Source organism: Gouania willdenowi, unplaced genomic scaffold (genome assembly GCF_900634775.1).
Source record: "Gouania willdenowi unplaced genomic scaffold, fGouWil2.1 scaffold_240_arrow_ctg1, whole genome shotgun sequence".
NCBI classification, from domain to species: Eukaryota; Metazoa; Chordata; class Actinopteri; order Blenniiformes; family Gobiesocidae; genus Gouania; species Gouania willdenowi.
Window position 1 is genome coordinate 1 of NW_021144997.1, and position 22,500 is coordinate 22,500.

General features: G+C 38.7%; 1 protein-coding gene and 1 long non-coding RNA gene across 3 annotated transcripts; both read left to right on the top strand.

The window, feature by feature from the left end:
* The first annotated feature begins 12,198 nt into the window (after positions 1–12,198).
* LOC114459051 (uncharacterized) lies at positions 12,199–14,872 on the top strand. Its single transcript, XR_003673203.1, has 4 exons — positions 12,199–12,243; positions 13,670–13,839; positions 14,173–14,295; positions 14,780–14,872. It is a non-coding gene; the product is annotated as an uncharacterized LOC114459051 (long non-coding RNA).
* Positions 14,873–15,093: 221 nt separating this feature from the next.
* Positions 15,094–21,687, top strand: LOC114459050 (uncharacterized). Of its 2 annotated transcripts, XR_003673202.1 has the most exons (6): positions 15,094–17,055; positions 17,140–17,256; positions 17,951–18,049; positions 19,799–20,022; positions 21,418–21,491; positions 21,632–21,687. XR_003673202.1 is itself a non-coding variant. In XM_028441419.1 (4 exons), exons 1-4 carry the CDS (start codon positions 17,032–17,034, stop codon positions 19,811–19,813), a joined length of 255 nt encoding a protein of 84 aa, XP_028297220.1. In that variant the 5' UTR covers positions 15,094–17,031; the 3' UTR covers positions 19,814–20,166. The 2 variants fall into 2 exon arrangements, 1 of the variants encoding a protein (XP_028297220.1); XM_028441419.1 differs by lacking the exons at positions 21,418–21,491; positions 21,632–21,687 and having other exon boundaries at positions 19,799–20,166.
* The last annotated feature ends 813 nt before the right edge of the window (positions 21,688–22,500 follow it).

Consider the following 22,500-nt stretch of genomic DNA (forward strand, 5'->3'; position numbering starts at 1 on the left):
TCTCCAGTCCTCGTCGGCTGAGTTGGTGTACGGGCAGCCGTTGCGGGGTTCCGGGGGATTTCTTGCCTAACGCTACCGCTCCCTGGTCGGCGTCGGTCCAACGTGCCTCTCTGCAGGGTTTTGCTAAGACTTTCGCCCCGGTGCCTACTTCTCAGCACTGCACGCCTGTGTCTAGGGTCCCGGTGGAGCTGCGTTCGGCGAGTCATGTGTTCATTCGACATGACGCGCATCGTACTCCGTTTCAGCCCCCGTACGACGGCCCCTTCCGGGTACTGGATCACGGGGTTAAGCATTTGGTGGTGGATATAGGTGGCAGACCGGAGCGTGTTTCGGTGGACCGAGTTAAGCCTGCTCACCTGGACCTAAGCCTTCCGGTGGAGTTGGCGCAGCCCCCGCGGCGGGGACGCCCTCCCACGGTGTCTCGTTCGTCTGATCGCCCTGCAGTGTTCCCTGACGCGCCCCCCCGCAGCCCTGTGGCTGCTGAGTTGGACTCGCCTGCGTCTCTTCCCCTCTCCTTCGGTGCGCGGAGTCGTAGAGGCCGGCTTGTTGTGCCTCCTCGTCACAGTGATTTTGTGTATGGGTGAATTCTGGGGGGGCTCATGTGGTGCTCATGTTTTCTGGTTCATAATCCACCCAGTAACTGAGGAGTTCCGGGGGGGAACTTATGGTATTGTAAAGGGTGTTTCCACGGGGAGGTATTTTTGGTGTTACACTTGGCTCACCCCTGTGTGTTAGTGTGGTGAATAAGATCCGCGTTAATAGCAAATAAAGATTGGAGTTCCATGCTGAATACTCCACCTCCGACTCCCTTTCTTCGGCTCCACAATATTCTACTTTTCATTGTTTAGTAGTGAATGTGTTGTTTTCTTTTCCCTGGGATCCTCAGCATTATCTCCTCTTCTTCATGGTTAGCCTTAGCACTGATCATTTTATACTCCGTTCATGTTCTTCCCTTTTTGTATGAATGCAGTTTTTAATGGTTTTTGAAAAGGGACCATGTTAACATACAGGCCTGAGTGCCTTGTGTTTCGTTAGGTGAAAGTCCAAAGGTGGCTTTGTCCTCCATTTTTGTCCACATACTGGTGCCACACTGTATGCACCAATCTGCTTTTTTCACCTCCGATACCAATATCTGGTGTTTCCTATTGGCCGATACCGATCCGATACATATATGAATTACAGTCAGTGCATTTTAACAATGGTAAAATTAAATAACGAAGAATCTGAAATTGAGAGAAAAAAAAGCTAAACTAGCTTGGTTGGTAACATTAAAATAATGTTACCAACTAAACCAATTTAAATGGTTTAGTAGAGCATTTAGCATCACAGCGTGAAGCATTTAGCATTAGCATCACAGTGTGTAGCATTTAACGTTAGCATCACAGTGTGTAAAATTTAGCGTTAGCATCACAGCATGTAGCATTTAACGTTAGCATCACAGTGTGTAGCATTTAGCGTTAGCATCACAGTGTGTAGCACTAATTCTCATCCAGTCAGTGTGACGTTAAACTTCAGTGTGGTGTGTGTGTGTGGTGTGTGTGTGTGTTGTGTGTGTGTGTGGTGTGTGTGTGTGGTGTGGTGTGTGTGTGTGTGTGTGTGTGTGTTGGTGTGTGTGTGTGTGTGTGGTGTGTGTGTGTGTGTGTGTGTGTGTGTGTGTGTGTGTGTGTGTGTGTGTGTTGAGAGCAGCTTCAGGTTGGACTGGTTCTACATATTTTATCCAGTGAAGTAATGAGGGTGAGTTAGAGTCCTCAGCATGTGACCAACCAGCAGTAAAACTACTCATGTTGGTGGTTAAAGTTACCAACAAATGGTTTATCAGGTTATCAGTGAAGCTGTGCTTAAAAACAAGGTACGTTATGTTATGAATGAAAAAATATAATAGTTTTGGTAACACTTTAGATTAGGGAACATCTATTAACCATTAATTAGTTGCTTATTAGCATTAGTAACATATTGGTTATTAATTAGTCATATTAAGTACTTTTTAAGTACTTATAATGCCTTATTCTTATTAATGCCTTATTATACACTTAATGGCAGTCTCACAGTCCAAACATGGTAGCATGTTGAGATCATAATTCATATACAACAACTTCCTTACTTACTACTAATAAGTAATAATTATGAGTTTATTAAGGGAAAACTCTTATTTAATGGCTTACTGGTTGTATATTAATGCCATGCAGAATAAGGCATTAATAAGTATTTAATAATGACTAATTAAGAGTCAGTATGTTTAGTAATTGGAATGCTAATTAGCAACTATTTAATGGTTAGTAGGTGTTCCCTAAACTAAAGTTTTACCATTTGATTTATTTCAAGATCTTAATTTTATATAAATTACTATAAAATGACAAAACAACAAAAGTGTACAACAATTATTACAACGTTGCTGAAAACTGAACGTAGTGGGCACCATCGCTCCGTAGGGGAGCTAAACTACAACGTTGGGGGTCCCTACGCTCAACAGCACTGGAGAAAACCCTGGAAATGTTACTTTTTTTTCCACAAAATATTGTAAACAGAATTTTACAAATACTACTGTAAGGTTTTTTTCTGTCCTTTCTATTCAGATCATTGAATTGAACAGATCTGAGGACAGATTACAACAATAATACTTTTTCTCAGTGTAGTTTATTCTTAGAGTTAGGGTTAGATTAGAGTTAAATTATATGTAATTTATGAGACTTTTGAGTGTTTGATGAATAGTTTGTTGAACTCAGCACTAAACATTAAATTCAAATGAAGATAGGGAGCAGCGGTGCTGTTGGATGTCACGTTCAACACTGCAAACGCTCCAGGTGCAGGTGATCAGTGATGGAGGTGTAGAACTGATCACCTCCTGATAAAGTGATAGTGTTGATGGGTTTAGTTCCTCCTGCTCTGCTCTGTGACTGATCAGCCTTTCTGGGAGCCAATGACCTCAGGTTGGTTAGGGGGGTCATTAGCCCCAGCTTCAGTACGTAACCGTTATCCCTCTATGACCCATAGAGATGTTGTAATAAATCATCAGAGGTTGATCAATCATTTCTAATCATTGTAACACTCACCAATGGAGGCTCAGACAGCAGCTGGATGTGCACTGGGATGGCTTTAGTGCACGTTGTCTGTCGCTCCAACATTTACAATCACAGCATTAATCAGTCACTATATTTTGGGGAGGAGCCACAGATCAGCTCCATCTTTAGACGTTCTCCTGCAGAGAGCACAGCTCTCCAATCCTCCAATAGTTGACGATAAGACATGTCAGCACATTCCAAGTGTTCTTTTCAGCTTGTCCTGTCAACGCTGTGTTTATAACCTGTTACACCATTTACTCACACCATGTACTATATTATTATATTAATAACTTTTATTAATTAGAGCAAACGGAACACATGAGGTTTGACATTGATGAACACTCATAAACTCTGTGTTCTATCTGTAGTTTCACTGTATGGGGCCATTATTGTAACAAAACTATGTGTGTGTGTGTGTAACACAATCTGTGTGTAGAATTAGGATTTATAAACATAGTTGTCTGTGTGTAATTCATTCTGTGTGTCTGTAATCACATCTGTATGTGTGTGTCATCAAACCAGGACATTCTATTGGCTGTCTCTGTACATGTGACTTTTCGAACACATTTGGAAAATAGCCAACTTTTAACTTGTAACTACTGCAATACCACTAGAAACCAGCAGTTGTCACTGGTACCAAGTGACTGACCCTCCAATTGGAGGCATATATTATATACCTATGTCATATAACATATAATATAACTTATAACATATCACTTGTGAATAAAATGCGTTTATAACCAAACCACCTCAAACAACACAGAAGAAGAGGAAGTCAAAGACAGAACAAACACATACGACACCAATCCATGTACTGTTTGTTCTTTGGTTATTTATGTATTTATTTAGTGTAGGAAGAGGACCAGAGATAAACACTGATTTCACACGTCTTTAAAACATTAAAGAGAAGGTTAAACTCACTCATGGTTCACATCTATTCACGTTGTTTGTTTCTACATGTAACACTATTTTAGTAACAGTTGGTGGCAGCGTGGGTAACATTTGGTTAAGTTTGTCTCAGATAGTGTGAATTGTAGCACCTGGAATACAGTGTGTGATGTCATTAAATAATCTGGTGTTCCTAGTTATTAAATCACCAATAATGAGTGACTAGGAATGTGTGTGAACCTGTTACACTGACCAGGAGCGTCTGATGGTGAGAGGGTCACTGATGGCTGCTGGGGACCCTCCATTGTCCGGGTTGGCCGGCGTGGAAGCGGTGTTTGTTGATGTCTGTAGGGCTGTACGTGGAACCAGAGTGTCTCTGTACTGCTGCTCTGAGAAGTTTTAGATGGGATATGGAGGATTTGGACTGATGGGATTCAGTCCCTGTAGTGGTGGAGACGTTTTCCTGGTGGTTGTTTCAGTCGGCTCAGTTGGACTGAGTTTGTCTCCATTTTCGTATGAGAGGGCTTCAAAACGATTATGGAGAGTAAGCAGAGGAGGGACAATATAAATAAATAATTTCACAGTATTTTCCACCTTTAATGTGACCTATAACCTGCACAATGCAATTGAAAAAACAAACTGAAATGTTTCAGGGAGATGAAGTTAAAATTAAAAAAAACTGAGAGAATGAGGTTGTTAAAGTGTGCACACCCTCTTATACAGACCCTTTATTAAAAAAAAATTGAATATCATGGAAAAGTTGTTTAATTTCCATAATTTCATTCAAAAAGTTAAACTTTCATAGATTATAGAATCAGGGTTCACAGTTTAAACAATTTCAAGTATTTATTTGTTTATTTTTATTCCAATGAAGTGCTAAGAGCCCACACATGTCAGCCTAGAGCATCTTGCTTGGCTGCACAGTGACACACATGCTGGTTTGGCCATCTGTTGAAAGCCATTCTCCAGTTTGACCCAAGGGCAGCAGGTTGGAGACAACCAGGAGGCAAGCCCCGCCCACAATGGGTCAATATCATAGCAGGCGATCTCAGACAACACAGACTTGTTGTGGAGGATGCAGATCTGCTGGTACGGGACCGCCAGCTTTAGAAGAAATTGGTTCACCTGGACCGCCCTCACCACAGGAGCCCTAATTAATTAGTTTTGTATGTGTATGGTGTTTTCATAATTATTTATTATTTTTGTATTTATATTGTGTTTTAAATGTTTGTCCTATTTAGTGTGGTGTGTTAAAAATCCAGAATGAAAAGTGGCTCATTGAGAGTGGTAAGCGCCCCCAATAAAAAAAATATTTTTTTTTTTGATGGACTATGTTTGTTATTTGAAGTGGTGCTGATGTAAATCTCAGCAAACAGTGGAAAGTGAAAGAGAAAAGGCTTTGTAGGAATGGTCTCCAGTGTGTAGGTGAGTCTTAGACAGTGTGTGATCTTCAGATTGATGAAGGATTGAAGACAAATAAAGCCTCAGTCCAACAGACTTGTTCTCCTGTTCAGTGGAAACATGCTGAGATGTTCCACACGTGAGCTGAGCTCCAAAGGCTGCTCCACACTCACTGCACTGAGGCTGTGCAGGACATCACCCACTGTTACTGATGTTCACATGATGTTAGCATAGCTTCCTGTGCTTTCCTCCAGCTGCTCCTCAGCATGTCTGAGTGTCTGTGTCTTCTCCACAGCAGCTTGGAGGGTGTGGATGGTTCCTCTGGAGCTGATCCTGACTCCATCTTTACGGTGTGTACGTCTACAAAGACACTAAACCTGTGTCAGCCTGTGATCCAACCACTGTACACACACACACACACACAAAGATGATTGGAGCAGACCTTCACTCATCACCTTTAATTTGTTTGTGTTCCAGCTGCTGGAGGACAACATTATCAGCTTTGTTAAGGCTGAACTCAAACACATGCAGAAGATTGTGGATGGAGATGATCCAGAGTGCTCAGAGAGTCAGATGGAGGGTGAAGATGAGGAGCAGAGGAGGAGCAGGGAGGCCTTTCTGAACATCACACTGTATTTCCTGAAGAGGATGAAGCAGGAGGAGCTGGCTAAGCGTCTGCAGAGCAGTAAGAGCATGTGAACATCTTCACTGTGAGGAACATCACATGAAGGACACAAAGCTGGCTTTTCTTTTTCAAAGCATGATTCAATCAGTCACATTTAATCTGAGGAACCATCCAGACTGAGAACATCACACACTTTGATCTCCAATGTTCAAACCTGCTCTAACTTCTCCACTCTAACATTAAGTTTGTTTTCATTCAGGAACAAAGGCTCCTCAATACAAACGTGAGCTGAAGTCCAAGCTGAAGAAAAAGTTCCAGTGTGTGTCTGAGGGCGTGGCTAAAGCAGGAAGTCCAACCCTCCTGAAGGAGATCTACACAGAGCTCTACATCACAGAGGGAGGGGGTGGAGAGGTCAACCAGGAACATGAGGTCATACAGATAGAAACAGCATCCAGGAGATCAGACACAGCAGAAAAAGCCATCACACTAGAAGAGCTCTTTAAAGCCCCTCCTGGAAGACCTCGACCAATCAGGACAGTGATGACAAAGGGCGTGGCTGGCATTGGGAAGACACTCTTAACACACAAGTTCACTGTAGACTGGGCTGAAGACAAAGCCCAGCAGGAGGTCCACTACACATTCCCACTGACCTTCAGAGAGCTGAACATGCTGAGGGGGAGGAGCTTCAGCTTGGTGGGACTTGTTGATCACTTTTTCTCTGGAAGCAAAGAAGCAGGAATCTGCAGCTTCCAGGACTTTCTGGTTTTGTTCATCTTGGATGGTCTGGATGAGTGTCGGCTCCCTCTGGACTTCCTCAGCACTCAGACCCTGACTGATGTTTCAGAGTCCACCTCAGTGGAGGTTCTGCTGATAAACCTCATCAGAGGAGAACTGCTTCCATCAGCTCGCCTCTGGATAACCACACGGCCTGCAGCAACCAATCAGATCCCTCCTGAGTGTGTGGACATGGTGACAGAGGTCAGAGGGTTTACGGACCCTCAGAAGGAAGAGTACTTCAGGAGGAAGTCCACAGATGAGGAGCAGGTCAGTAGGATCATGTCCCACATCAGGACGTGTCGCAGCCTCCACATCATGTGCCACATCCCGCTCTTCTGCTGGATCACTGCTACAGTTCTGGAGGACATGTTGAAGAGCAGAGAGGAGGGAGAGCTGCCCAGGACTCTGACTCAGATCTACAGCCACTATGTGGTCCTTCAGAACAAAGTCAAGATGGTGAAGTTTGATGGAGGAGCTGCCACAGATCAACACTGGAGTCCACAGAGCAGGGAGATGATGGAGTCTCTGGGAAAACTGGCTTTTGAGCAGCTGCAGAAAGGAAAGCTGATCTTCTATGAGAGTGACCTGACAGAGTGTGGCATGGACCTCAGAGCAGCCTCAGTGTGCTCAGGAGTGTTCACACAGGTCTTCATAGAGGAAAGCAGCCTGTACCAGGACAAGGTGTTCACCTTCATCCACCTGAGCCTTCAGGAGTTTCTGGCTGCTCTTCATGTCCATCAGACCTTCATCAGCTCTAAAGTCAACCTGCTGGAACATAAATCACTGAACCTTCCCCATAGTGGAGGTCAGCCTGACTTTAACCTTCTCCATCAGAGTGCTGTGAACGAGGCCTTACGGAGTCCAAATGGACACTTGGACTTGTTCCTCCGCTTCTTGCTGGGTCTTTCACTGCCGACCAATCAGAGGCTCCTACAAGGCCTGCTGACACAGACAGGAAGTGACTCAGAGAACAATCAGAAAACAGTTAAATACATCAAGAAGAAGCTGAGTGAGGGTTTTTCCACAGAGAGAAGCATCAACCTGTTCCACTGTCTGAATGAAATGAATGATCACTCTCTGCTGGAGGAGATCCAACAGTACATGAGATCAGGACATCTCACCACAGAGAAACTGTCTCCTGCTCAGTTGTCAGCTCTGGTCTTCATATTACTGTCATCACAAGAACATCTGGATGTCTTTGACCTGAAAAGATTCTCTCCTTCAGAGGAAGGTTTTCTGAAGCTGCTCCCAGTGATCAAAGCCTCCAAGAAAGTTAAGTATGTGACTTTAGAAGAGCATGTCTTTAATTCTCTCACAGACAAACATCTGTAAGGTTTCTCTGATTCTTCATCAGGTTGAGTTCCTGTGGTCTCTCAGAGAGAAGCTGTGCAGCTCTGTCCTCAGTCCTCAGCTCTCAGTCCTCCAGTGTGAAACATCTGGACCTGAGTAACAATGATCTGCAGGATTCAGGAGTGAAGCTGCTGTGTGAAGGACTGAAGAGTCCTCACTGTAAACTGGACTCTCTCAGGTCAGTGGATCACATGTTCCATCAACATCGTCCTGTTCCTTGTCTCCTCACTTGTTTCCTGAGTTGTGGATGTTATTCTGATTCCAGTCTGTCAGGTTGTGTCATCACAGAGGTGGGCGGGGCTTCTCTGGCAGCAGCTTTGAGCTCCAACTCCTCCAGTGTGAGAGAGCTGGACCTGAGCTACAACCATCCAGGAGACTCAGCAGTGAAGCTGCTCTCTCAGACACTGAACACTCTGAGGTGAGACACATCACAGCAGCTCATCACATGTTCACATCAATCCCCATCACATGTGTGACAGAGAGCTGTATCAGAGGAATGTGATGAAGGTGTGAGAGGTGGGACACTAAAGGAGGAGGACTGGGACAGGTTAGAGGGATGAAGGACAGAGATAAGAAGGTAGTGAGGAGAGGCTGATGGAGAACTATGAGGAGCTGATGAAGGAATGAGAGAGAAGATCAGAGGAGGTGGAACCAATCAGTGATGATTGTGTTCATACAGAAACATAAATATATCTTATGAAATTATATTTTAATTATTGCTCTGACACAAGTTATCAAGTCAAAAAATTAGAGATGAACTGAAATGTAAATGACCAAAATAAACATTTCCAGCTCTGAATGTTACTAACCACTAAAATTAAAACATTGTAATTGTATAAATTATTACCAATGTTTCAAATAATCAATTAATTAAAGGTTAGGGGAAATTAAGATTATGTGCTCTGAAAAAGGAACAAAGAAAATCCATCATGTGTAGCAGCTGTAAACCTGTAAAAACTTTGACCAATGAAAAAGGAAGTTTTTTTTTTATTTATAAACCAATCACGTCTTTCTGTCTCCCTGCTCGTTCTCCACCCCTCGTGTGCACGAGCCCACACTCAAAGTGCGTCATTGGTGACAGACTTAAAACAGAGTTTTTAGTCACGTTTAACATACAGTATATAATGATAAAGTTTAGTGTTTACTTACTGCTGAATGAGACGACATAGTTTCTACACAATACAAACAATGAGCTTAGATCCACTTCTGCAGCAGCAGTGCTAATGCATGTGAGTGAGACAGAGCACAGAGGGGAGGGGGGTAAGCTACATTCAAAATCATGCTAGCTTTAGAAAACACCTACCCTGCCTTTAAAATATGAATTTATTTATTTAGCACTGACGTTCCAACAATGCATAATATAAAATAAAATAATAAAATGTTTAACTTGACCCACTCATACAATTATTAAAACAGAAATATGTATGTTTTTAAAACATTTTAATTTTATTTCAAACTGTAGACTTATGTTACAAATATCATTGTTTAACAATTGTTAGAGTTTTCGAGCTAACTCTGGTGTTCAGTACCTGAGATTTCATACAGAGAGACATAGTCAGAGGTTTTGCTGAATCAATCAATCAATCAATGTATTAGAGATGAACAGAAAATGAATCAACAAGTCATAACAAGTCAATAGAAGAACAGACACTCATCTAAAACACAGCTGTGGTCCTCAGGGTCTGCTCACTCCCTGCTCTCATGTGATTTATTTAGGTGTATAGAACATGAGTTGTTTAATGTGTATTAAGATTAATTTTAAAATATAATTATTCCTTTTTGTTAATGATTTAGACTTTGTGCATTTTGGGTCAAACTAACATTTTAGTGTTAATCTGATTGTCTTGTTTATATCTGATTTGTCTCTTCATTTACGTACATGGTTGTGATGTTTTTAGATTTAGATTAAGTTGAAATCAGATGTTCTGAAACTGTTTGTCCTTGTTTTGAAAATGACAGCTAACAAGTTGATCTGAATAGATTTTATGAATAGATTTATTGAGTATAAAGTATAATAATAATATAATTATAGTATTACACATAAAAAGAAACCATGAATAATAATCCATTCTAACATTCCCTCTCTTCACACTGTTTAACAGTGTGACTATATAAAATTATGAATACGACAAAATATTTAATTCAGACTATGTTTTATTATGTTATATTAACGTTTTTTTTAGAAATTATAATATCAGGTTACTTAATGTAAGCTCGTTAATTTATTTTAACGTAATTTTATTTCAAGTTGTATTCCTATTTTGTTTACCATTGTTAGAGTGGGACAAAAACTTTTATTTAACTTTATTACATTTATTTGGATTTACTATTAGACTATGTTTTAATATAAGAAAAAAGTTATAAGTAGAACAGAACAGAATACCAACATGATTTGTGTTTAAATTGAATAAACATAGTAAACTTGAAATTAGTCACTTATATTTATCTGTACAAACAATAACTGAATACATGATCATCAAAATCAATCTTATGAAACATCACATGATTACAAAAGGTGTTGTAAGAATTAATCAATACAGATTTTATAATTTCTTTATTACATACAACCACATAGTGTGGTGAGTCTATGATTGCTATGTAGTGTGTGTATTTTATTTTAATATCACTTCTCTTTCCATGTGAATGTGAAAACCCACAGCAGGAACCTTAACTGATTGATTGATTGATTCTTATTTCTTAGTGAGGAAAAATACATTCACGGTCCTGCCTGCCCACAGCGACCAGTCAGGAAATGACTTTCAGAAATTAATATCAATCTTTATCAAATTTATATGGAAGCTTTTGAAGCACAAACGACAAAAAATTGATTATGATTTTTTTAAATATTTCAAGTTATAATTTCTATCTAATTCTATCCATGTCTACATATGTATTTATCTATCTGAGGATATAAATACACATAAGGGTTTTAGTTGTGAGATTTTTAGAACATAAAGAGAGGAAAATGACCTTATTCTACACAGTTGTAACATAATATTCAAACTGACAGAGATTATTAAAGAAGTAAGTGAATAAAAAAGTAAGAAAATAACTCAAAGAACTGAAAAGTAAATCAAATCATTAGAATAAAACAGTAATTAGAACAAAACAGAAATGTAACCAGGTGTTATGTTAATTTATTCCTCTACTAATATTTATACAGATTACAATGGAACAGATTTGTGATTGTATTTATGTCTTTATTATCTCTCTAAAGAGTCCTAGTTAAATCTATAGACCACGTACCATGTACAGTTCAGCCCCCCCATCAGCCACTGTTCTGCATTCTGGGCCAGGGTCTATACAGTATATATGATTCCTCAATATAAGAAATAATGTTATCCATTTCTGTTATTAAGATCATTAGTTCATTTACCATTTAACTAAAAAATATGACTTTTATTCAAGCTACAACTGTAAAGTGTTGGGGAGTGTTACATTGTGTATGTACTGTATGTGTGTATGTATATATGTGTGCAAACAGCTATCCTTCTATCACATGATCACTCACTCAAAGACACGCCCTGGTACATTTTTCACTCAACACGTTTCTCTCAGTTATACATAAAGTGTCATCATCCATCAATCAATCACTCTATGACACGCCCACTATCACACTCACACTCATAACACGTTTCTCTCATACATACAGCATGACATCATCCTTATTCATTCACCCACACATACATATATATCTGTGTGTGTGTGTGTGTGTGTGTGTGTGTGTGTGTGTGTGTGTGTGTGTTTGTAAAACTACATGTGTGGGGACATCAACATGAATACACAGTCACGTCCTGGGGACACAAAAATTTATGGGGTCATAAATCGTGTCCCCACTAAGTTTAAGCCATAAAACATGTAGTAGAGGTGCAGACAAATGTCTGCTGTGAATATTAGGGCATGTCACACAAGTGACCTTATCTGGCAAAGTGTGTATATGTGTGTGTCCCAGAGCGCCACTTTTCAGGTGCATTACGGTACTGCAGGACGGGGGGCCGGGTCTCCGTCACACACACTCACTGAATATGCAAATAAGCTCTTCGTTCATCCGCATACGAGGGGGCGGGGCTACATACGCTACTCATGCAAATGAGCTGCAAGCCGTCGAGGCGAAGCAGGTGAGTACAGTACCTGTATTTTATGGTAAGTTTAATCATAAACATCACGTGATTTATATTAATTTAGCGTTAGTTTGTTACTCCACTAGTTACTTTGTCAGCTACATAGCTATATTTGTGTAAGCTAACGTTATAATTACGTTAGCTTAATAGCTGAAAGCTAATGCTAGTTATGCCAGTTATGCATCGTTTTTAAGTAAGATATTTGTTTAATGTTTTATAAAGATATGTGATGCTACACAGGGTTATCTAGGCAAGAGGTGATATATGTGAAAGTCAGTAAAAGAGAAATAACCGGAGCAGCCACGCTTTGAAACCAATACATTTTGAATGCTAGCAGGCTAGAAACACATGTAGGCCGCGGTCACGTTAACCGCAGCTCGGTACACAGTGAAGCTAATATGAAATACGCTAATACAAGCAGTTTCAAGTTTAATTAAATAATAATCATAGCACCTGCAGGTTAAAAAGTATGTAAGCCCAAAAGATTTATAATTAAATAAATAAAAACATAATTTTGAAATAAATACAAATTTTGATAAATAATAGACAAATATATATGGCCATTAAATTGTAAAATAAGGTATTGTGAATGAAATATATTTTTACTATTCTTTAATATTTAATATTATTTGATTATAATTAAATATTTCATAATGATTATTTTAACACTAGCTTTGATTAACAGATCAAGTCATTCTGCTGAGAAATGACATTATGAAATAAAAATTGGCTTTGTAAAAAAACGTTTTTAATTCAAAAAAATCTTGGAAAATAAATAAAAAGTCATTATTTTAAAATGTATGACATTGTTAAAATAATAATTATGATATATTTCAATATAATAAAACAATAATTATTAAATATTAAAGAATAACAAAACATATTTCATAACATTAACTTATTTTACAATTTAATGGCCATATTATATATTTATTTATCAAATTGGTATTTATTTTAAAATTTTGTTTTTAAGTATTTCATTCTGAATCTTTTGGGCTTCCATAAAAAAGTTAAGTTAAAAGCTTAAAAAACATTTCTGAGACTTAGCGGAGTAAATTCTGCCCCATACTGCATTCACAGGCTGTAATATCACTAAGTTTATCATTGTACTAGTTGTTAGAGCTACTGTCTAACAGCGACGAGTTCCTACTGTAAATCAATGTATTTTTTAAATATTATTATTTAAAAGGTTACCTCATTCAGATGTTGCCTAAGTATATGTTCATAACAGTAACTGTGCACAATAATAAAGTTTTAACCAGTTATTTTCTAAAATGGTGTAAAGTTAAAGAGAACATCCGAAATAATGAATTTGATTTATCAGTTAAACAAGGATTGAGGAGCAGTAAAGCATGATGTTTAGACACCATCAATATGAATTGTAATAGACACTTTTGTCCCGAACGATTTCAGATGTTTTACAGAAAATTATGGTTTTGTTTCCCTAGACCTGAAAATGTTTGGGAGAGCAAATCACGTGTCAGTTGAGGAGACAAATATTTCTGAAGCCAAAATGGAGTCACGTAAGACTGACGACACTGATGCAGTTCCCAGTGTCAAAAGCAAAGTCAAAGCACGTCACAGCAGCCGATCTGGAGCTACGTCACTGGACAAACTGGTAAATTCATACTCAATGGTGCGTCAGAGACTTTGGGAGACCCTCGCAAGGTGATGTTGGTGAACTCACTTTGCTGCAGAAAACATTTCTTCATTTTTTAGTGTGCTACAATTGGTGTAAAATGCCAAAATAGTAACTAAATTTCATACACTTACGGCGTCCCCACAAAGTGAGTTATGTCAAGATTCATAATTTGTGTGTACACTCAGAAAAGAAAAACCCACCTTGTGTCCCCACAAATGTGAGATAATGTACGAGTTACACACAACCCCACAATGCCAGTTACGTCTGATGTGTGTGGCTGAATATTAACTCAAATTTTTGAATCTGCAGGACACTAAAAGTGATGAGGTGACTGACGTATCTAGTGACGACACCGATCCAGTTCCCAGTGTCAAAAGCAAAGTCAAAGCACGTCACAGCAGCCGATCTGGAGCTACGTCACTGGACAAACTGGTAAATTCATACTCAATGGTGCGTCAGAGACTTTGGGAGACCCTCGCAAGGTGATGTTGGTGAACTCACTTTGCTGCAGAAAACATTTCTTCATTTTTTAGTGTGCTACAATTGGTGTAAAATGCCAAAATAGTAACTAAATTTCATACACTTACGGCGTCCCCACAAAGTGAGTTATGTCAAGATTCATAATTTGTGTGTACACTCAGAAAAGAAAAACCCACCTTGTGTCCCCACAAATGTGAGATAATGTACGAGTTACACACGACCCCACAATGCCAGTTACGTCTGATGTGTGTGGCTGAATATTAACTATCTAAGAAGTTTTAACACAGTTGTCACATTTCCAACATATAACATTCCACCCTGTTTAGTCAGGGTTTATATTGCAGAATGTGGACTATCCTTTAAACAAGACAATAGCCAAAATGTTTGCTTTGCTTATCTTCAAAGACTGAGTGGAATGTTGAATTTGCATTTTTAGGAATTGGAAGGATCAGTTGGTGCAAGTAAATGCTTCAGATTGCTGCCTCAGTTCAGGGATGACAGTGTTTCTGATGGACCTATACCAAGGCTCAGAAGAACAAAGAGTGTCTTTGTAAGATGTTCAACGTCTTAAATTACTTTACTTTCATTTTAGACAATAACATTTAGGTATTAATGTACATCATAAATGTCAAAAATTCACATGCATCTGACCAATAATTCTTTTTTTTTTTTTTTTTAATTTTGTTCAGATGAACGACGTAATTCCAGAATGCTCAGAAGAGCTCTATGATTCCTTAGATAGTGGAGAAGAATACATTCCCAACTCTGAGTCAAGTGAAGATAGCTTATCAGATGTTAGTTCAGTTACCATAGCTAAACTGAGTCCAAGGAAGAAAGTCCTCCGAGACATTGCTTCTACATCAAAACATATTGTTCCTGACAGCACTATTGTAAATGAGGAAGATGGAGATAGCAGCGAGGCTGAGTGTGAGTGGACAGACGATGAAGACTGTGCTGGCACCAGTCAGCGACCTGTTCGGAGAAATGCTCCGGCATGTGTGGAGGGGCAGATTCATGTTCCTGCTGTTAAGAAGAACAATGGAAAAAGAGTGTATAACAAGAGACACTACTGCCTGTACTGTGAGAAGTCATGCAGCAAAATTGCAAGACATCTTCAACTGAAGCACTCTGATGAAGGTAAAGTCCTGGAAGCCTTCAGTTTTCCAAAGGGCTCAAAGAAAAGAAAACTTCATCTTGATTTAATAAGGAACCAAGGTAATTTTGCACATAATGCAGCTGTCATGAAAAAGGGGGAAGGAGAACTTGTTGCTTGCAAACGACCATGCAAGGACAGTAAGAGAGATGACTACATGCACTGTGCCTACTGCCAGGGGCTTTTCATTCGTAAGATTCTTTGGCGACACATAAAAGTGTGCCAGTTCCGATCAAAAGAGGCCAGACCACAACGTGGAAAAAACAAAGTACAAGCTCTCTGTAGTTTTGCAGAACCAGCTCCAGATGACATTAGTGAACGAATATGGAAGCTGCTCAGTGTTATGCAGGCTGATGTAATCACAAGTGCTGTAAAAAATGATCGTCACATCATCAGAATTGCAGAGCAGTTGCTAAACAAAAAAGGATCATCTGATGCATCTCAAGCCTATATTAGGCAGACTCTGAGAGAACTTGGAAGACTTTTGATTGCTGCGCGAAATGCTACCACACTTAAGACAATGGCAGATTTTATCAATCCCAAAAAATATGTGGAGGTTGTCAAAGCTGTAAAATTGACATGTGGATATGATGAAGAAACTGAAAAATACAGAGTTCCCTCACTTGCAAAGAAAATAGGAAATGCTTTGTCAAAACTCAGCAAAGTTGTAAAGGTCCAGGCTTTAATTGCTGGAGACAAAGTGTTGGAGAAGAAAGCAACAGACTTTCAAGAAGTCCACAGTGAAAAGTGGAATGAGCTGGTGTCTGCTACAGCAGCACGCAATGCTTCAGAATCACAATGGAATGTGCCAACAATGCTGCCGTTCACTGAGGATGTGCAAAAACTTCACACCTTTCTGAACAAAAACTGTGATGAATGCAGCAGTAACTTGTTGGAAGAGGCATCAGAAAAGAACTGGTCTGCACTTGCAAAAGTGGTCATGGCTGAAATTATTTTGTTCAACAGACGTAGAGAGGGAGAGGTTTCAAGAATGCGGCTTTCTTCTTTTCTTACAAGAGACACATCTACCCCACATGGAGACATAGACTGGGCACTTTCTGAGGCTGAGAAAGTTTTATGCAAACACTTTACAAGGGTCATTATCAGAGGGAAAAGAGGACGTGCTGTCCCCATTTTGCTTACCCCTAAAATGGTGGATGCTCTGGATTTGCTGGTGAAAAAACGAGATGCTTGTGGCGTCATAAAGACTAATCAGTACATGTTTGCACGGCCATCAGCAACGACCCACTTCAGAGGGTCAGACTCGCTCCGAAGTTTTGCTCTTGCTTGCAGTGCGAAATGTCCAAAGGCTTTGACCTCAACAAAGTTGCGAAAACATGCTGCCACACTCTCAACTGTACTGAACATGAGCAACACAGAGATGGATCAATTGGCCAACTTTCTTGGCCACGATATAAGGATCCACCGTGAGTTCTACAGACTACCAGACAAAACTCTCCAACTTGCCAAAGTGAGCAAAGTACTGATTGCCCTTGAACAAGGAAGGATTGCAGATTTCCAAGGAAAGAGTTTGGATGAAATTAACATTGATCCACAGGGTATAAAGACACTTACTGACATACATTTCATCAGCACTTTATTGAAAGTTTTCCTGGACTGAAGATGCGCATTTGTTTTGACAGAGGCAGCTGGGGAATGTGACCAGGAGCCCAATGAGGAAGAGCTCTGCGAACAGGAGCTTAGTGATGAAGAGCCTAATGACAAAGAAGATGCCACAGTTCCTGGGACTCCGTGCACAGGTATTGACTGAAACACAGATATAACATATTGTAGTAATTTTCCATTTCTTTGCAGGTACACTGATGTTACCAAAAGCTTTTAGAAAAGCAGCAGCTGATATATTAATATAAATAATAATAAATGTTATTTGTAACACACTTTTATTCAGGGAATCTCAGAGTGCTACAGGAAAACACATTTAAAATCATTAACAATTATAAGCTTTCTTAAAAAGGTTTTTCAGTTTAGCTTTAAAAGAGTCCAGGTTTTATGTTTCTCTCAGCTCCACGGGGAGGCTGCTGCAAAGCCTTAGCACAGCAGTGTAGTTGTATTTCGCTAAGAGGATGATCTATAAAACTGAAAATAGTTGTTTGCGTAAATCAAACATGATGCTGATGCATGGTGAACTGACAACTTAAAACATGCTCTATTCATGTACTTTAAAAAAAACAAAACAAATAAGGAGCAAATAATACAATAAATCCAGGATATAATTATTTAGCTTCATAGTATAGTCCCTAAAATCAAACACATTAACTCAGATGTGAGCGTTCAGAATTTGCAGTGTTTCTCTTTAACAGCTCAGAAATTAAAATTTTGGGCTTTGACACTTTTTATAGAAAAAAAATGAAAAAAATAAATTGAGATTATGAAGTAGTGGTTGCAGCTCTGCTTATTTGTATATTGAGAGTGATTAAACTTTGATGTGTTTAGATGTCTCAGAAAGGAGAGCTGTCCAAAGTCCTCGGGGTCAGAAATCATCACCAGGACAAAGACGAGACTGCCCAACAAGACATCAGCCAGCCTCAAAAGGTGACGTCTGAAACCCACTTATGTTTGTCAAACTTGCTCTGACGAGCCAGTGTTTCCTCTCTGTTGTGTTAGTGTGATCTGTGGTGTAATTTACTGTCCTGGTTCCACAGTGAGACATTTTCTTTGGGAAAATGCTGGATTTGTTGGGCTACCTGCAGGTGTTTCTTCTAAGATCTAGTCTAAAGACAGATTTTTTTTGTTTATTATTTATTTATTAATGTTTAATAAGTTTGCTATTGTTCTTATTTGTAGTTCTATTTAAAAAAAAAAAAAAATGTTTTATCAAGGGGCAGCACAGTGTTTTAGTCCCTGTGTCCTGAAAAACTTGGAAAATTATTGACCAATCATGGAAAACATGGTAAATGAGAAAAAAGGTCAAATGTCCTGGAAATGGTTAAAAAATTATTAGGGATGCACCAAATGAAAATTTGTGGCCGAAGCCGAATGAAATATAAACACGTGGTTGTTAAGTTTTTCACTATTTTTTTTTTAATAGTGCATAAATAGCCTAGAATACATTTTTAGACATGTTTTAAAGAAAGTAAATGTTTATTGAATATTCTGACATTTTTTAAATATTCCAGTAGTCTTTGCTTTTCAAAAAAGCACAACAAAGTTTTTCATTTATATTAACCCTTCGAATAAAAAAAAACTAAAGTGCATTAAAGGGGAGGTACGATGAAAAAATTACTTTCTAATGGTTTAGCTACAGTGATATACATCCTTTACGCTCATTCAGAGGAACAAAGTCTAAAATGTTCTGTTTCCTCCCTCCCTTGTTATTCCACGTTTTGTAAAAACAAAGTCAGCTTTAAACGGGACAGTTTGATTTTGCCCACGTTGGCAGGTGATGTCACCTAACACGCCTCCTAGAATGTGAGCTCCTCCCTCTCCAACTAGCTAACAGATAAAACAACACTGCGGAATAATATATAGGATTTACATTATACTTTATTACTATACTATATATATATATATATATATATATATATAAAAATACAAACTGCACTAATTTTTCTGCTGCCGATTGTGTTGGGAGTCACTGCTTGGAGCCACGGACCCATTGTTTACACAGCTGTTAGCACTCCGTGCTAATGCTACACCAGGCAATGTAGTGAGACCCGGCATTGCTTGTGAATTGAGGAGGAAACAATGGGGATGTTTACGGATTCGTGGCTCACAGCGCTAACAACAGACTCGATTGTGGAATTAGACAGTTTCCAACTTTTACGCAGTGACGGACGACGAAGAGCGGTAAGGAGAGAGTCTGGCTGTGTTTGTGAGCAGAAAGGAGGGGCTGGTGCTGCTGCTCCTGCAGCAAAGCGCACACACTTTTCCGACTCAAAATCACTGCACGTTGTTTGATTGCAACATTGCGTCACACGCTACTATTCAGCCTTGCTTTAAACTCACTAAACTGAAGACCGAATGTTGCTTTTTTTGCAGTATTCAGCCGAATATTCGGTGCATCCCTAAAAATTATTCATCCTACCCCTGCCAAGGCAAGTAGGTTAAAAGTTATGCTCATGCATGTCCGTTGTCACCTTATCCTCTGGGCTACATTAAGGCGTACCGCTTCTGTGTGTGTGTCAGCTCTGTAACAGACTGCGTACCTGTCTAGGTCAATCCCACCCAGCGACTGCAGAGATACAAACAGCAACCTGTGACCCCGAAAGGGAGCAAGTGGTTTTGGAAAATGGATGGATGAACTGCACTCAGTCTCTCATTGAATATTTTGTCTCATTTTAGGAAAATCGGTTGTAAAGAGGAAATGGACAGCGAAGGAAATTGGGGCTGTTGAGAAGAAGCTGATGAGGTTCATTCGCTCTGGCCAGGTTCCAGGTAAAAGGGAATGTGAGGATTGTTTGAATGCTGATCCTGACACTCTCAGAGACAGAGACTGGAAAAGCGTCAAATACTATATACACAACCGGATCGTTGCAAGCAAGAGAGAGTTAACATCACACAGCTGAGTCAGTAATGGCTTTTTATGCAGGGCCGTTAGGGACATTATTCAGAAAAAACTCTCTCCCACACATGAAAAAGTTATCTCACACAAAAATGAAATATATTCATTTATGTAGAATTTTGCGTGCATGCATATGAAAAGCTCTCGCACACTACTGAGATTTCAGTGTAACCGGAAGTTATTTCAGTGGAACAGGGAGGTATTTTATTCTGACAGGGAGGTGGCACCGAAGAGAAAGCCTGCATCGCAGGTGTTTGAAATACCTTCCTGTCATAATAAAATACCTTCCTGTCATAATAAAATACCTTCCTGTTACACTGAAATATCAGTAGTATGTGTGAGAGCTTTTCATATGCATGCGTGCAGGATTCTACATATAAGTGTGGGATTATACGTGTATGGGCGCAGGATTGTACAAATATGGATAAGCACTTTCATATGTGTGCGTGAGAGAAAATATTTTGTGTGTGAGCATTTTCATATGTGTGGGTCAGAGTTTTTTTTCTGAATAATGTCTCTAATGGCCCCTCATAGCTTTTCTTTTATTTCTTTCTAATGGAAAACATTTTAATGAGCATCTCACTTTGATTTTATTAGGTATTCTGGAGAGGAGCATTTTTTTGAACGTTTTAGTTGAGATAAAACGTGTTGTATTTAAGTTTGTTTTAAAACAGAAAGTTTATTCTCAGTTTAAAAAGACATATTTCAGTTTGTTTAAAGCAGAACATAAACATTTGGTGCTAAATTCACTTTTTCTTTAAATGAAAATGAAGACATTCATCTGTGTGAAGTTTAAAGTCTTCCACTTTTATTTCACCTCTTAATAGTAACAATAATGTTGCCTGATGTTTAACATGCTGCTTTCTACTTGTTTGTATTCCATTCTAAAATGTTTGTACTGTTTGTGGAAGAAGAAGAAGAAGAAAACAGTATTGGTCACAAATTGATCACACAGTTTTATTTTTGAGTTTTTCAAAATAAAATATTCATGATAAATGGATTTTTCATTTTTATTGCTGTGTATTGTGTTGTGCTTGAAGACTTTGCCACATTTAGATAATTAGCTAAAATCTTTTTCCACAGACTCGGCAGTCTGATCATTGTCCCTGAGGGGGTGTTCTGTGTGGGGGGGCACGGGGTTTGAAGGTGTCTCAGTGGCGTCTGAACTCCTCAGTCAGACACTGCATAACTGCTCTCATTCAATATAAAATGTGGATTCTGGTAGTGATAGGAATTCCGGCTCTTTTAAGAAAGCTGGTTCTAATGGCTCGGCTCAATAAAAAGAGCCGGCTCTTTCGACTCCCATGTAGCTCCTCAGATTTTTTGTTGCTTTAATTAATTTATGAGCAAAAGTAATGTAAAATTATTATTATTGTGTTTTTGTCTTCTGTCCCCTCAGAGACTGAAGAACACATTGTGTGTGTTCATGCAAATCAGGTTCCTCGTAATGTTATTAAAACAAAGTTTTTGTGTGTGAGTATGTAAATTCGCTGTCCCCAAAATGTGACTAATGAGTCAATGATAAAAAATTATTTCATGATAAAAATAATTCATGGTGAAAAAGCTGTTAAGCATAATTTTTACTTCCTGCTTGATTTTTTTGGGAGCTGCAGGACCTAAGGAACATGATGTCCCCTCAAGTGATAAAGGAACTGGTGCGCCCCACAACATATAGTTTTACAAGACTGTGTGTGTGTGTGTGTGTGTGTGTGTGTGTGTGTGTGTGTGTGTGTGTGTGTGTGTGTGTGTGTGTGTGTGTGTGTGTGTGTGTGTGTGTGTGTGTGTGTGTGTGTGTGTGTGTGTGTTGTTTCCATAATATCTTATTTAATCAATGTTTATATGTTGTAATTATTCTGTTGTGTAAGTGTTTATTTTCTAGGTCAAACAATGTTATTTTTATATTCTTTCTGTATCAGTTGTGAACAAGTTGTGTTGTGTGTTATCTAATGTTCTTTCTACCAGTTCACTGCAGTTCACACAAGATATAGTTTCATAATCATTCATTTCATTCATGTCAAAAAGAGGAGAAATTGATTTCTGGTTAATTTATTAAAGCTGTTTTAATTTAATGTATGTTGATTTGGACATTTCTGATTTAAGATCAGAAAAACATTTGTTTGATGTGTGTTTTGTTTCTATGTTTATTATTATTAAATAATGTAATAATGTGAAAGTTGTGACTTTTTAGGACATTAGTGATTTTAAATGAAATATTCAAAATCAAACTAAAACATAAATATTGTTGTGGTTCCTATTTTTTTCTTAGTCTTTATATATTTTAGGTTTAAAAATAAAATAATTACTGGTTTATGGAGGAGATGTTTTTATGTGAAACATTTCAAATCTAACTTTGAAACAAAGGCTGAACTTTTATTAAAAAGTTTCTCAACAAAAATGTATTTTAGTTTATTTTCCTAATTTGATATTACAATTTAAGTTTTTTAGTTTGTTCAATAATTACTATTTAATCTTATTTCATTAA

What these genes read in the sequence shown, in the direction of transcription:
- LOC114459050 (XM_028441419.1), top strand. Translation starts at nt 17,032, where the DNA reads ATGAAATTAACATTGATCCACAGG. An exon ending in AATTAACATTGATCCACAGG is followed by an intron (nt 17,056 to 17,139) that starts GTATAAAGACAC and finishes TTGTTTTGACAG; the next exon opens with AGGCAGCTGGGGAATGTGAC. An exon ending in TCCTGGGACTCCGTGCACAG is followed by an intron (nt 17,257 to 17,950) that starts GTATTGACTGAA and finishes TGATGTGTTTAG; the next exon opens with ATGTCTCAGAAAGGAGAGCT.